Genomic DNA, 14,163 nt, shown 5'->3' with positions numbered 1-14,163 from the left:
AGAACCATCAAAACTGTACCTTAGTTGAAAAATTCTGATATATCTGTACCCTGATGAAGGCTATTGAATAGCCGAAACGAAGGTCTTAAATAAAATTATAGAAACCTGACCCACTTTGTTTCGTGTGTTTCACTTTCCTTATTCTTTTTATTAATATGTTTATAGTAAAAACGTAATATAAAATCTTCTTGTGACAATCCAAAGGGGCTAGAGCTTAGATATTTGGCATGAAACATCTTATAGTATATGTCTACCAAGTTTGTTCAAATAATAGCTTTAGCGTCAAAATTGGCCCCGCCCCAGGGGGGTCTTTGATTTTCCTTATATAAACATGTATATAGTAAAATTTTAAAAAAATCTTCTTGTAAAAATCCAAAAAAAGTCAGAGCTTAGATATTTGGCATAAAATATATTCTAGTAGATAACTAGATGTTTGTTCAAATGAAAGCCCTTGAGTCAAAATTGGTCTTGTCCCAGGGGTCATTGTTTTTACATATATGTATAAAGTAAAAACTTTAAAAAAAATGTGAAAATCCAAAAGAGGTGGAGCTTAGATATTTGGCATAAAGCATGTTCATCTAAACAACATCTAAATCACTGTTTCAATTTTGAAATAATTTTACACAAAAATTTCTTTTGAGACAGTGTACAAATATTGTTCAGATGAAGCTGTCCATTGTTTTCAAATTGTGCTTCTTGGGTGTAAAGACCTTTTGACTTATTTCTGAGCGATCCAGGGTCCTCTGGGCCCTCTTGTTGAGTTATGCTGTGGACAAAAATTAAGTTCGAAAAAATAACAAAGGGCAATAACCGAAAAATTATGCAGGGTAGAATTATCATACTTGTGCACTGCACTCTTCCTCAATATGATCTATCCACCTATGTAGTTTCAAGTTGATACCTCAAATACTTTTTCAGATATGCTCCGGACAATGTGGGACGGAAGGATGGACGGACGGACCGAGACTATTACTATATCCCCCACTGCCTTTCAGCTTGGGATAAAAAACTTTAATCATCTTCTTCTACTGAACTAATGGGTGGATGATCACCAAACTTTGTCTGTAGCATTCTTATGTAGCTTTTTATCCAGTTTGCTCAAATTAAGTTGATTGGCCTCTTTAAGGGGCCGCTATAGATAAAAATAGAAAAACATTTAAAACATTTTTTTTGTACTGAACTAATTCATGGATGATCATCAAATTTTGTCTGTAGCATTCTTAGATGGTCTGCAAATTAAATTGATTGGCCCCTTTTAGGGGCCTCGTGAGCTAAAAATAGAAAAACCTTTTAACAGCTTCTCCTACTGAACTCAATTATTGATGATCACTTAACTTTGTAGCATTCTAGGGAAGTGTTTTATCAAATTTGCTCATATGAATTTGATTGGCCCCTTTTATGAGTCACTAATGCCTTAAAATAGACAAACCGTTAAATGTCTCCTTCTACAGAACTATAATTGATGGATGATCACCAATCTTTGTCTGTAGCATTCTTAGGTAGTCTTTTATCAAATTTCCTCATATGAATTGATTGGTCTCTTTTAGGGGCTGCTGAACTGATGTCAATTTTAGCAGTTTTTCTTGCTTGTCTTAATGTAATTTGTCATTTTTTATTCTTTGTGCTATTTTAGTATTTGTTTCAATTATTTCTATTCAGAATCACATTTTGCAAAATGGGTTATCACTTGTTCAAAGTACTTTTGCACTATTTCATTCAGTATCACTTTTCCACCCTGTATGTAAAGTTGTTTATTTGTCCCCCACCTCTTCGAAGAAAAAAGGGGGATATAGTAATAGGCTCCGTCCATCCGTCTGTCCGTCCGTCACACTTTCGTGTCCAGTCCATAACTTTGTCATTTATCAAAGGAATCTTAAATAACTTGGCACAAATGTTTGTTATAATAAGAGTTTTGTCAGCGGTGTCGGCATCGTTTTCGGCGTCGTTGTTGGCGTCCCCGTAAGCTTGTACGGAGCATAAGTTAGTCATTACAAATCGGATTGACTTCAAACTTGGTATGCATGCTTCTTATAACTTGGTCTGTAGCTTTCTTAAAGTTTTTTATCAAGTTTGCTCAAATTAATTTTATTTGCCTCATTCCACTTGAGCTGAAAATGGAAAAAATCAAGTAGCGCAAGTCAATATGCTAAACTTACCAGATGAACAGTAACAATGAACTTGTGATAATTGTGAAGGGTTCCTATCATTTTTACTATAAAGAAAAAAAACAATCAGTGTCAGGAAACCTTATAACTAGAGAGGCAAGTTGAAGTTGAGCTGGACTTGTCTTTCTACAAGTTTATTTGAGAAATTATTTCTATAATCACTGAAAAACAGTTGTTTCTGGTGAGCGATTCAGGACCATCATGGCCCTCTTGTTTGTTTTTGTTTTTTTGTTTTGTTTTTTGAAAAAAAGAAATTATAGCATATTTCAGGCTTAATGGGCCTTTAATCTGCTATAAACCCATTGATACTTACCAAACAATATATCTTATACATGTATAAGAAAGTCAATTAGAATGTTTAAATTTTATTTTGTAGGACCGATGTTACTACGCTGGTACTGCCTTATGTTCTTGTTATAGCTGTAAATGGAACATTTGAATGTTTTGTGTTTGCTACAATGAGTTAATCTCAAGTTGATAGGTATGTATAATGAATGGGGTCAATAAGTAAACTTTTCCCATTACATAATCATATATTGAGGGTTTTAGTACTATTACTTGTAACCATGGATGTTTAAATAGAATTTTGAAGACCCTTCTGAATCCAAATAGTGTGTGATATTGAATTTTAACTACATATTACATCTTGAGATTTTAAGTGTGATTAAACTTAACCAGGGTCTTTGAAATAGAATTTGAATTATCCTCTGGTAGCCAAGTGGCTTAGGATATTCATTATTGAATTTTAATTTGATATTTAGTTCTGTAAAACTAAATCTCAAAATAAAATATGTGAAGAAAATGTTCTCTATGAACAATTTTTATTTTAAATTTCAATACTTGAACTTTGATAAACTTATGAACAATAAAGAAATTAGAACCATCTAAAATATATGAAATATTTATGGTATTATTCTTTTTTGTGATTTTTTGTAGACCATAAAACCTCTATTTTAATGTAAGAAATTAAAAATAAATCCACTTGGCCTGAGTGTATTAAAGGCATGATTTAAAACATTCAGACACATTTTTTTAAAAAATAAATGGCACTCAATTGTGGCTTAAGTCAGTTTGGTGCATTTTTATATTTAAAAGAAAAATATTAAAACAGTTATTATTTCTTGGGGATAGTCAATCCAAGAATGTTTATATCACCAGGGATTTTTATTACAGATTTATGAAGCTCCGTTATAACATTTCCCACTATTTCAGGTATAATCAAAAGATGGTGGCATTTTCTGTGTTGTTTTTGATCTCCTCCCTCGTCCTCACATCATACCTGGGAAGTGTTGGTTTTATTTTAGCTAACTGCCTTAATATGACTGCTAGAATTTTACACAGGTAAACAATATGTTTTTGTCTTTCATCTTTGTTAAACCTGAGTAAGCTGAATTTGTGTAATGGTTTTGCCCAGCCAATTTTGGAGCAATTCATTCTGTATTTAAGGGATTTTACTTTCAAAGTATAAAAATGAGCTACGAACAGTATAGGACCTGGACAGACTGCACTGATTTACAAGCTGGCCTGGCTCTATACTGGTTAGCAAAGGCTATTGGCTTTCTGTCCAGTAGGTTAAGGGTACCGGTAAATTACATATATTCTGTATTAACTCGCATACAAGACTGATCGCCTATAAGACAGGGTCTGTATTTTGTACAATTTTCTAACATTCTTATGTGAAACAAAAAACTAAGGCTGATTGGCACTTGACTTTTAGTAATTTTAATGAAGTCAATGTGTAGGGCAATTTGTAAGTAGAATATTTATGATAGTTTTTGAATATTTGAAATATATTGCTTACTGATATTTGGGTTAATATTGTTTGGTTAGCCAAACTTAAGTATTTTATATTTTGTTTTGTTTCAGTATCTATTATATAGGAGAGTATTACAAGAATAGTGAATATAAACCATTAAGTAATGTATATCCATCTCCCTATGTGATTGCTAGTCTTTTACTGTCACTGAGTCTAACAGGCATGTCTGAGGTAAGTCTACTGTTGTTAGTAAACAGGAATAGCCATATCTAATTATAATGGTATTTCTCTTTTTTTGTATTGGCGGTTTTGGCTTGAAATGCTACAGACAAATGAAAGTCAACTTTTTTAATCATTTAAATGTACTTTGCTTTTTGTGTCGCCTCTACGGAGTAGTGGCGACATATAGGGATCACTTCTCCGTCGTCTGTCTGTCCGTCTGTCTGTCTGTCTGTCTGTCCGTCCGTCCGTCACAAAACTTGTCCGGACTACTGCTCATAAACTACTGGTGCAATTTCATCCAAACTTTACAGGAATGATCAGTACCAAGTCTAGTTGTGCATATTGTCAGCATTTTCCGGTTCAGTGATTTTTGTCAGAGTTATGGCCCTTTAATAATTTTTAATTTTAAAGTTTGTCCGGACTACTTCTCTTATACCACTAATGCAATTTCAATGAAACTTTACAGGATTGATCTATAGCTCAAGTCCTTGCGCATATTGCACGGGTTTTCCGGTTGAATGATTTTTGGCCGAGTTATGGCCCTTTGACAAAAAGGTGTTTTTTTCTGTGTGTTGCCAGATACACAAAAGCTTGTCCGGACTACTCCTCATAAACTACTGGTGCAATTTCATCCAAACTTTACAGGAATGATCAGTACCAAGTCTAGTTGTGCATATTGTCAGAATTTTCCGGTTCAATGATTTTTGTCAGAGTTATGGCCCTTTGATAATTTGTTTTTTTAAAGTTTGTCCGGACTACTTCTCTTATACCACTAATGCAATTTCAATGAAACTTTACAGGATTGATCTGTAGCTCAAGTCCTTGCGCATATTGCACGGGTTTTCCGGTTGAATGATTTTTGGCCGAGTTATGGCCCTTTGATAAAAAGGTCTTTTTTTCTGTGTGTTGCCAGATACGCAAAAGCTTGTCCGGACTACTCCTCATAAACTACTGGTGCAATTTTATCCAAACTTTACAGGAATGATCAGTACCAAGTCTAGTTGTGCACTGTCTGTCTGTCTGTCTGTCACAAAATTTGTCCCAACATGAAATTGGCCATCATGAGGCGACACATGTGATTACTGATCGCTCTTGTGATTAAAATTTAGTCGCAAGAGCAAACAAAATCTTAAGTTGACCTACAGAAGGTTGACTGTTCTACCCTAAGTAAATAAATTTAGTATTAAACCAACACATATTTAATATTCTCTTTGTTACATACCCAAAATAAAACCTGTTTAATTTGCAAAAGAATCATTTTTCATTGACTCACCTATAGCGTAATGCTAACTTTTAGTGCGTCTTTATACTATGTTTATATAACGCAAATGACGTCAGGTCAAAATATATGTATCGGCATGTGTATGTGATGAATGTTGTTAACAACAAAACTATCAGAACGTCAAACATTAACAGTTTTAGTCATGTTTCCTAGATACATGTATAATTTGGATATAGAATGAACAGATAATAAAATATCAAACAAGTACAATGCGGGTATATATTTGGACTCGTACACGGCTTTAGAAATCATTAGATGTACTTGGCAGCTTGTCCAATATGATTTGTCAAATATGAGTACTCTTCCAAATATATCCCTATATTGTACAGTTTGAATAACCAAGAATGTTAATCATACAAACATTAATCAAATATCATTATGATCATGAATATAATTTATCTGTTACAGAGTTATTTTTGCTGTGATAAAGGTGCAGTTTACAGATTGCTACATATATGTATAGGAGGGCTAGCGTTATGTTCAACTCTCGCTGTGATCTACTGGAAAGAAACTCATGTTGTCACATTTGTAAAAGACCAGTACAGGAACAGACATAAACATTGATGATAAACATTGACAGAAATATTATTAGGGATCAATTAGTGAATTTTAAATTGTTTTTTTAGCTCACCTGTCACAAAGTGACAGGGTGAGCTTTTGTGATCGCTTTTCGTCCGGCGTCCGTCCGTCGTCCGTCCGTCCGTAAATTTTTGCTTTAAATGACATCTCCTCATAAACCACTGAGCCAATTTCATCCAAACTTCACAGGAATGTTCCTTTGGTGGTCACCTTTAAAAATTGTTCAAAGAATTTAATTCCATGCAGAACTCTGGTTGCCGTGGCAACCAAAAGAAAAAACTTTTAATATATTCTTTTAAAAAACCATAAGAGCTAGAGCTTAGATATTTGGCATGAAACATCTTCTAGTGAGTGTCTACCAAGTTTGTTCAAATAAAAGCCCTGGGGTCAAAATTGGCCCCGCCCCTGGGGGTCATAGATTTTCCCTATATGCATATAGTAAAAACTTAAAAAATCTTCTTTTAAAGAACCGTAAGAGCTAACGCTTAGATACTTGGCATGAAACATCTTCTAGTGAATGTCTACCAAGTTTGTTCAAATAAAAGCCCTGGGATCAAAATTGGCCCCGCCCCAGGGGGTCATTGATTTTTCTTATATGCATATAGTAAAAACTTAAAAATCTTCTTTTAAAGAACCCAAAGAGCTAGAGCTAAGATATTTAGCATGAAACATGTTGTAATGGGTGTCTACCAAGTTTGTTCAAATAAAAGCCCTGTGGTCAAAATTGGCCCCGCCCCTGGGGGTCATAGATTTTCCCTATATGCATATAGTAAAAACTTAAAAAATCTTCTTTTAAAGAACCGTAAGAGCTAGAGCTTAGATACTTGGCATGAAACATCTTCTAGTGAATGTCTACCAAGTTTGTTCAAATAAAAGCCCTGGGATCAAAATTGGCCCCGCCCCAGGGGGTCATTGATTTTCCTTATATGCATATAGTAAAAACTTAAAAATCTTCTTTTAAAGAACCCAAAGAGCTAGAGCTAAGATATTAAGCATGAAACATCTTCTAGTAAGTGTCTACCAAGTTTGTTCAAATTAAAGCCCTGGGGTCAAAATTGGCCCCGCCCCAGGGGGTCATTGATTTTCCCTATATGCATATAGTAAAAACTTAAAAAATCTTCTTTTAAAGAACCCAAAGAGCTAGAGCTTAGATATTTGGCATGAAACATCTTCTAGAGAATGTCTACCAAGTTTGTTCAAATAAAAGCCCTGGGATCAAAATTGGCCCCGCCCCAGGGGGTCATTGATTTTCCCTATATGCATATAGTAAAAACTTAAAAATCTTCTTTTAAAGAACCCAAAGAGCTAGAGCTAAGATATTAAGCATAAAACATCTTCTAGTTAGTGTCTACCAAGTTTGTTCAAATTAAAGCCCTGGGGTCAAAATTGGCCCCGCCCCAGGGGGTCATTGATTTTCCCTATATGCATATAGTAAAAACTTAAAAAATCTTCTTTTAAAGAACCCAAAGAGCTAGAGCTTAGATATTTGGCATGAAACATCTTCTAGAGAATGTCTACCAAGTTTGTTCAAATAAAAGCCCTGGGATCAAAATTGGCCCCGCCCCATGGGGTCATTGATTTTCCCTATATGCATATAGTAAAAACTTAAAAATCTTCTTTTAAAGAACCCAAAGAGCTAGAGCTAAGATATTAAGCATGAAACATCTTCTAGTAAGTGTCTACCAAGTTTGTTCAAATTAAAGCCCTGGGGTCAAAATTGGCCCCGCCCCAGGGGGTCATTGATTTTCCCTATATGCATATAGTAAAAACTTAAAAAAATCTTCTTTTAAAGAACCCAAAGAGCTAGAGCTTAGATATTTGGCATGAAACATCTTCTAGAGAATGTCTACCAAGTTTGTTCAAATAAAAGCCCTGGGGTCAAAATTGACCCCGCCCCAGGGGGTCATAGATTTTCCCTATATGCATATAGTAAAAACTTAAAAAATCTTCTTTTAAAGAACTCAAAGAGCTAGAGCTAAGATATTTAGCATGAAACATTTTCTAATGGGTGTCTACCAAGTTTGTTCAAATAAAAGCCCTGGGGTCAAAATTGGCCCCGCCCCAGGGGGTCATTGATTTTCCCTATATGCATATAGTAAAAACTTAAAAAATCTTCTTTTAAAGAACTCAAAGAGCTAGAGCTAAGATATTTAGCATGAAACATGTTCTAATGGGTGTCTACCAAGTATGTTCAAATAAAAGCCCTGGGATCAAAACTGGCCCGGGGGGTCATTGATTTTCCTTATATGTGTATAGCAAAAACTTAAAAATCTTCTTTGGAAAAACCCAAATAGCTAGAGTTTAGATATTAAGCATGAAACATCTTTAAATAAATATCTACAAAGTTTGTTAAAATAAACGCCCGGGGGTCAAAACTGGCCCTGCCCCAGGGGTGTCATTGTTTTTAACTATATGTGTATAGTAAAAACTTTAAAAATCTTCTTTTAAAAAAGCCAATGAGCTAGAACTTAGATGTTTAGCATGAAACATCTTCTTATGGGTGTTTACCAAGTCTGTTCAAATAAACAAATAAAAGGCCTTGGGTAAAAATTGGCCCGGGGGTGGGGGGGGTCCTATATACAGGTGAGCGACCTCAGGGCCATCATGGCCCTCTTGTATAAATTATATTAACATACCTTCATGAAGGCATGCTTGAAAGGATTCCTTTTTACCTCGAACTATTTGAACCTAGACCAATCACACTTAGTAAATGATTGTTATAATCATATTGCGGCGAATCATTATTTAACTGTGGCGAATCATTAATTCACTGAAGCAAATAGTTAAGTTGCGAATCATTATTGTGGCGAATCGTTACTAATTCATTCAAGCTTTGTATTGCAGTCTCCTTCTTTGAAATTTGATACATGAAATTGTAAATAAAATAAGGAAAAATTGATCATCACATTAATTTGTTAAAAAGGACCAGACTTTTTATATTATACGCAGTTGGAAGCAATATTAATTATTGATGAAAATTGTTACTTTGTATTTAAAGATAATTATATATGAATTAATAATTGAAAAAAACCCTTATAATACATAATACTAATACAGTCTCTCTTTAAATGTCACACATCTTTTTAATACATACAGAGAAGATATGTTATGTTTTAAAATCTACATACTAATATCACCGGCAGTTTATTAAAGTAAATTCACAGTACAATGTATTATACACATATATGAGCCGCGTCATGACAAAACCAACATAATGGGTTTGCGACCAGCATGGATCCAGACCAGCCTGCACATCCACGCAGTCTGATCAGGATCCATGCTGTCCGCTTACCAACCCTATTACAAGTAGAAAAACTGATAGCGAACAGCATGGATCCTGATCAGACTGCGCGGATGCGAGGGCTGGTCTGGAACCATGCTGGTCGCAAACCCATTATGTTGGTTTTGTCATGACGCGGCTTATAAAGACTTGTGATACTGATTATTATTGGAAGGCAAATTCAAGGTACTCTGTGAAAGAAATTGTTTTTTTACTGAATTTTGTAAAAAAACAATTGTGAAATCCCAAAATATGAAACTGTTAAGAAATTCTAAGGATTTTGAATTTTGATCTATGTTGGGCTATGTTGCTTATGTTAAATATTTTGTAAGCATAAAACTGGTATATATGTTCAAAGAGCTATATTTAAATGTAATAAAAGTCTGATATTTTTTAATTTTGAAAACTACTATTTCGCTTTATTAGCAAATTAAAGCACTTTTTCTAGACTCTTGTATTACTGTGAAATGTCCAGATATATTATACATTTTCTATTAGCACATGCACATTTAAATATTATTTTAAATTTCATAATCAATTATTAGCTCGACTATTCGATAAGAATAAGTAGAGCTATTGTAGTCACCCGAGCGTCGGCGTCGGTGTCAGTGTCGGCGTCGGCGTCTGCGTCGGCGTAATCACTTATGTTAAAGTTTTTGTAATAGTTGAAATATTTTCAAAGTCCATTGACATATGGCTTTGAAACTTTGCACACTTGTTCACCATCATGACCCCAACCTGTAGACAGGAGGAGGTAACTTTATCAAGCATTTTGACAGAATCATTTTTTTTTTACTATCAAGCACTAACAATAGTCGAGCGTTGCTGTCCTACCGACAGCTCTTGTTGATAGTATGCAGGTGTTTTTATTAAGTCATTGTTTGGTGCTTGGTGTAAAGCTATTGTTGTATTGCCAAATGTTTATATAAAGTTATATAGATAGGCAAATACAGATTTAAATTTTATACTTGTAATTGAATAGTTAGGTGTGCTGCGTACCTATATTTGTTTTAAATTAAATTGTTTATTTATTTATATTATATGCAAAATAAATAAGGAAAAATAGATAAATCTCTTCATATTATTATTTCTTTTATTCTCCTTCCTGCCGTCATTGTATGCAATCAATAGTTATATTCTGACTGACCCAAACATTTAACGGTATACAGCCGTAAAATATTAATGATACTTTATTGTAAGTACTATTTTAAAATGCAATGAATAGAGGATATTTGTTTATCTCAGTGTAAGATCAGAATATATTTCACCGAGTAAGCACCCAAAGGTATATTTCACGAGTGGCGCAGCCACGAGTGAAATATGACTTTTTGGTGTTCACAAGGTAAACTATATTTCGATCTAGCAAATTTTCTTTTTATTAAATGCAAAGAAATGTTTTAAAAAGACATTAAACCTAATACTGAATGAAAAGCACGCCAAATAATAATACAATGTGACGTCATTTACGACGTCATGTCATTAAGTTGGTTCCCACTATTGTGCACGCTGGTATTTCACTGAAACAACGTAAGGGGCTTAAATTCAAAACATTGAAATTATCAGTTTTATATCACTGATATATTTCTATAAATCACCGAAAAGCATGTAATTAGTAAAAAAAATCTCTGATTAAATCAAGGAAAAATGTTAACCTTTGCGATAGCCATGTAGTTAAAGGAATATGCAGGATGGATTAGAATTCAATAATAACTGCAAATCCTGAAACACAGGAACGGTCATTTAAAATGTTACACTTTCGACATATTTATTTGAGAGACAAATTGTGACTTCTGTTGCCTGAGTAGAAATTTACTTAAACAGGATATAATATAAAATATAGTTGAAATACACATTTACACTGAAAAAGAGCCAAATTAGAACCTCATATTGATATATATAAATCTAATTATATAGACGCGACGTCAGATCATGGGGCAAACTGCACTTTTTGCTGTAGTACAATATCTTGAAGTGTTGTTTTTCCAGGAACTATTTTATAAAATAACAAAAATTATATATCAAAATAAAGGAAAATTTTCACCTGACAAAATTTTTATCATTATGATTCGCCGTTCATTGATGCAGAATTTTGTCATAGCAAAATACAACATCAAACGATACCAAAATCGCATGTATAGATGTAACGAAAATGTCTGAGTAACAGAAGATTATATACTTACATTTTTGCCAGAAACTGGCCGCCAAAACGTTTTAAATTCATACTGACGTTGAGTCATCATTTACGCAGATGATGTCATTTGGAATTAATTTTAACGTTTGAAAAGTGCGGAGAAAAATGAAGATTTCGTGAATGAGAAATTTGTTTAGAGATACAAGAATTGTGTTTAAAGAATGACGGGTAAGAAATTTTAAATGAATGTTTACCTTTAATAAATATTTAACTTAATTTTGAGATCATTTTAGATTTTCAAAAATGCGTTTTCAAAATTGTTTCTTTTCCTGTTTTGTTAGAAAATAAATATATATAGTTTTGTAAATTATGGGCAAATATTTATGTCTAGCGGAAATGGCCAAAATTGGAAATAATGCGTTTTATCGCGTCATTCACCTTAACATTATCGAATAAAAAGTTTTAGCAATGAAACATTTTATTTTCAAATTTAATTCTAAATTATAGCGTTTTTCTGCTGTGTATTGCTGACCAAATTTCATTTTGGTATCATTATTTACCTGCTTATAAGTGATAATATTTCTAAGTCTAGCGAAAATGTCCCAAACGCTATTTTTGACATAAAGTAACGTCATTGTGCGTTTGGTTTCAAAAATTATTTAAATATCAAATTAAGTTACATTTGTATTCATAAGATATCAAATAAAGTCATTTAAAATATTAAGAAAAAGTGGAGAATCTTCTTATTTTATAATTATTTATTCTGTCAGTCACTGCATGATCTTTACAGGTAGATGCATACAAACTTATTTACAAAATGTAATATGTTTCCATTAAGCATGAATCGCGGAAAGCCCGTATCGCGAGAGTACTAGAACATTTTTATGTTATATCTGCTGACGAGAAACATGACCAGCATTTTACCCATAAAGTTCAAGAGGAAATATCATTATATCTGCAATCAATAGGCTACAATATTGACGTAATGCATGAATTCTGTGACGGCTGTTCTGTTCAGTATAAAAGCAGGAACTGCTACGGTGATATTGCCTTTTCCGTAGGATCATTCAACTACAAGACATTAATAAGAAACTTTTTTGAAACAAGTCACGCAAAAGGCCCTCAAGATGCAGCAGGAGGGCTGTTGAAGCGTCAAGCAGATTTAGCAATCTTGAGGGGTGCAGTTGTTATCCAGAGTGCCAAAGATTTGTTTCAATTTGCCCAAAATAATTTGACGGAGACAAAATCCGATAAATGTCAACGGCGGATATTTAGATACTGTGAAAGCATCGACAGATCTACTGCACGTCTATATAAACCCATTCCCGGTATTAGGTCAACCCATCAAGTCATAACACATGCAAACACTAAACACAGCAAATTACAAATCAGATGTCTATCCTGCTACGAGTGTACGAATTGTATCATGGGAAAAATAAGCCGGTGTAAAAACATGCACATTACTGGACAGACTACTTTTCTTCAGCCTGAAGCAGACGGCACTTTAAATGGTAATACGTCGCTTGTAGCTGAAGAACCGTCTACGGTGGAACTTATTCAGGAGGGAATAATAATATCTGTCATATTTGGGCGCGTTCGGGAATTCCGGGAAATAAAATTTTTCCGTACCAGAGGTGGGTAACGCCCCGCGGGCCCCCAATTTTTTGGGGGGCGGTAACGAGGTTGCCTAATTAAGATATTCCGATCCGAACCGCAAACATATGTCAGATAATTTTTTTTTGCAATATTCTACCATAATTCCATTATATTTTAAATTTTTATCTTTATTTTTCAATGAAAATTTATAATCATTACAACCGTAACTACTTTCATTCAACAGCGTATGAATTACAAAATCATTCATAACGGTAAAATGACGTCATCTTTATCGTGCCATTGTACATCACGCGACTCATCTGGAACCCCCATGCCAGATGAAATTTCCGGCATGGGTAAAACTAACGGAAACGCCAGTCTGATATGCAAGAATGATCTTTGCTGCACTGTGCGATGACGAAGACTATGATTATTACCTCGTGAGAGCAGATACATCTGCTTTTGTGCTCGGAAAACGTACCACTGATGAATGGGGAACAACATGGCCACAAGGAACGCCTGTAATACGAGGGCATTACTATATAAAGTCTGGAAATAATCCCCTGCTCAATACCTTGCTATGCAAACACTATGCATTAATTCCAGCAGTTTCAGTTTTGTACATAATTGAAGGGGGGAAGAATAAAAATAAACTAAAATTGAATGAAAATGACCATCTTTCAATTTTGAAAGTTTTGGAGGAACGGGATGCTACAATATAAACAATGTAAATGCATATAAATCCACTCTTAATGTTTTATACGAAGCTAAAATTGTTGTTGTTGTGGCATGTATTTAATATGATGTTATATAAATACATATACTTAGAACAGAACAGAACAGAACATATCTTTATTCAGACTTGTACATAGTACATCATCTTCAACACATATATATTTAACAACTAAATATTCTGCACATGATTAAAGCGTTACAAATCAATACAATTTTAATTTTTGTTTTCATATAAACTGATCTACAAATAACAGGAGAGTGAAAGTATATTACAATACAACTTATCATAGTTAATAAACATGGTGAAACGGTCTCCATAAAATACAATTTGCATGTGACATTATTGTACTACCATATTTATATTATTTCTATGTTTAAAAGCTTCTTTTAGGTACATTGCTAAATTACATAGTTCTT

At 33.8% G+C, this 14,163-nt stretch overlaps 2 protein-coding genes across 2 annotated transcripts in view; both read left to right on the top strand.

The window, feature by feature from the left end:
- Positions 1–9,801, top strand: part of LOC132733463 (protein RFT1 homolog) — a 36,629-nt gene extending 26,828 nt beyond the window's left edge. The window contains 5 exon segments of the mRNA XM_060720113.1: positions 2,542–2,565; positions 2,568–2,646; positions 3,378–3,506; positions 4,032–4,152; positions 5,834–9,801. Coding sequence (XP_060576096.1) covers positions 2,542–2,565; positions 2,568–2,646; positions 3,378–3,506; positions 4,032–4,152; positions 5,834–5,989 — 509 coding nt within the window. The 3' untranslated portion in view covers positions 5,990–9,801.
- A 1,412-nt stretch (positions 9,802–11,213) lies between these two features.
- On the top strand, positions 11,214–13,834 carry LOC132733485 (uncharacterized). The gene is made up of 3 exons (XM_060720136.1): positions 11,214–11,237; positions 12,254–13,053; positions 13,403–13,834. Exons 1-3 carry the CDS (start codon positions 11,214–11,216, stop codon positions 13,731–13,733), a joined length of 1,155 nt encoding a protein of 384 aa, XP_060576119.1. The 3' UTR covers positions 13,734–13,834.
- The last annotated feature ends 329 nt before the right edge of the window (positions 13,835–14,163 follow it).

This window comes from Ruditapes philippinarum, unplaced genomic scaffold (assembly GCF_026571515.1).
Source record: "Ruditapes philippinarum isolate M1 unplaced genomic scaffold, ASM2657151v2 ctg842_1_1_1_1, whole genome shotgun sequence".
NCBI classification, from domain to species: Eukaryota; Metazoa; Mollusca; class Bivalvia; order Venerida; family Veneridae; genus Ruditapes; species Ruditapes philippinarum.
This window is presented reverse-complemented; position numbering and strand designations above follow the sequence as displayed.

Coding starts and splice junctions, on each gene's coding strand:
- LOC132733485 (XM_060720136.1), top strand. CDS start 11,214: ATGGGGCAAACTGCACTTTTTGCT. Junction 11,238..12,253: donor GGCAAACTGCACTTTTTGCT/GTAGTACAATAT, acceptor GTTTCCATTAAG/CATGAATCGCGGAAAGCCCG. Junction 13,054..13,402: donor TTTTTCCGTACCAGAGGTGG/GTAACGCCCCGC, acceptor CTGATATGCAAG/AATGATCTTTGCTGCACTGT.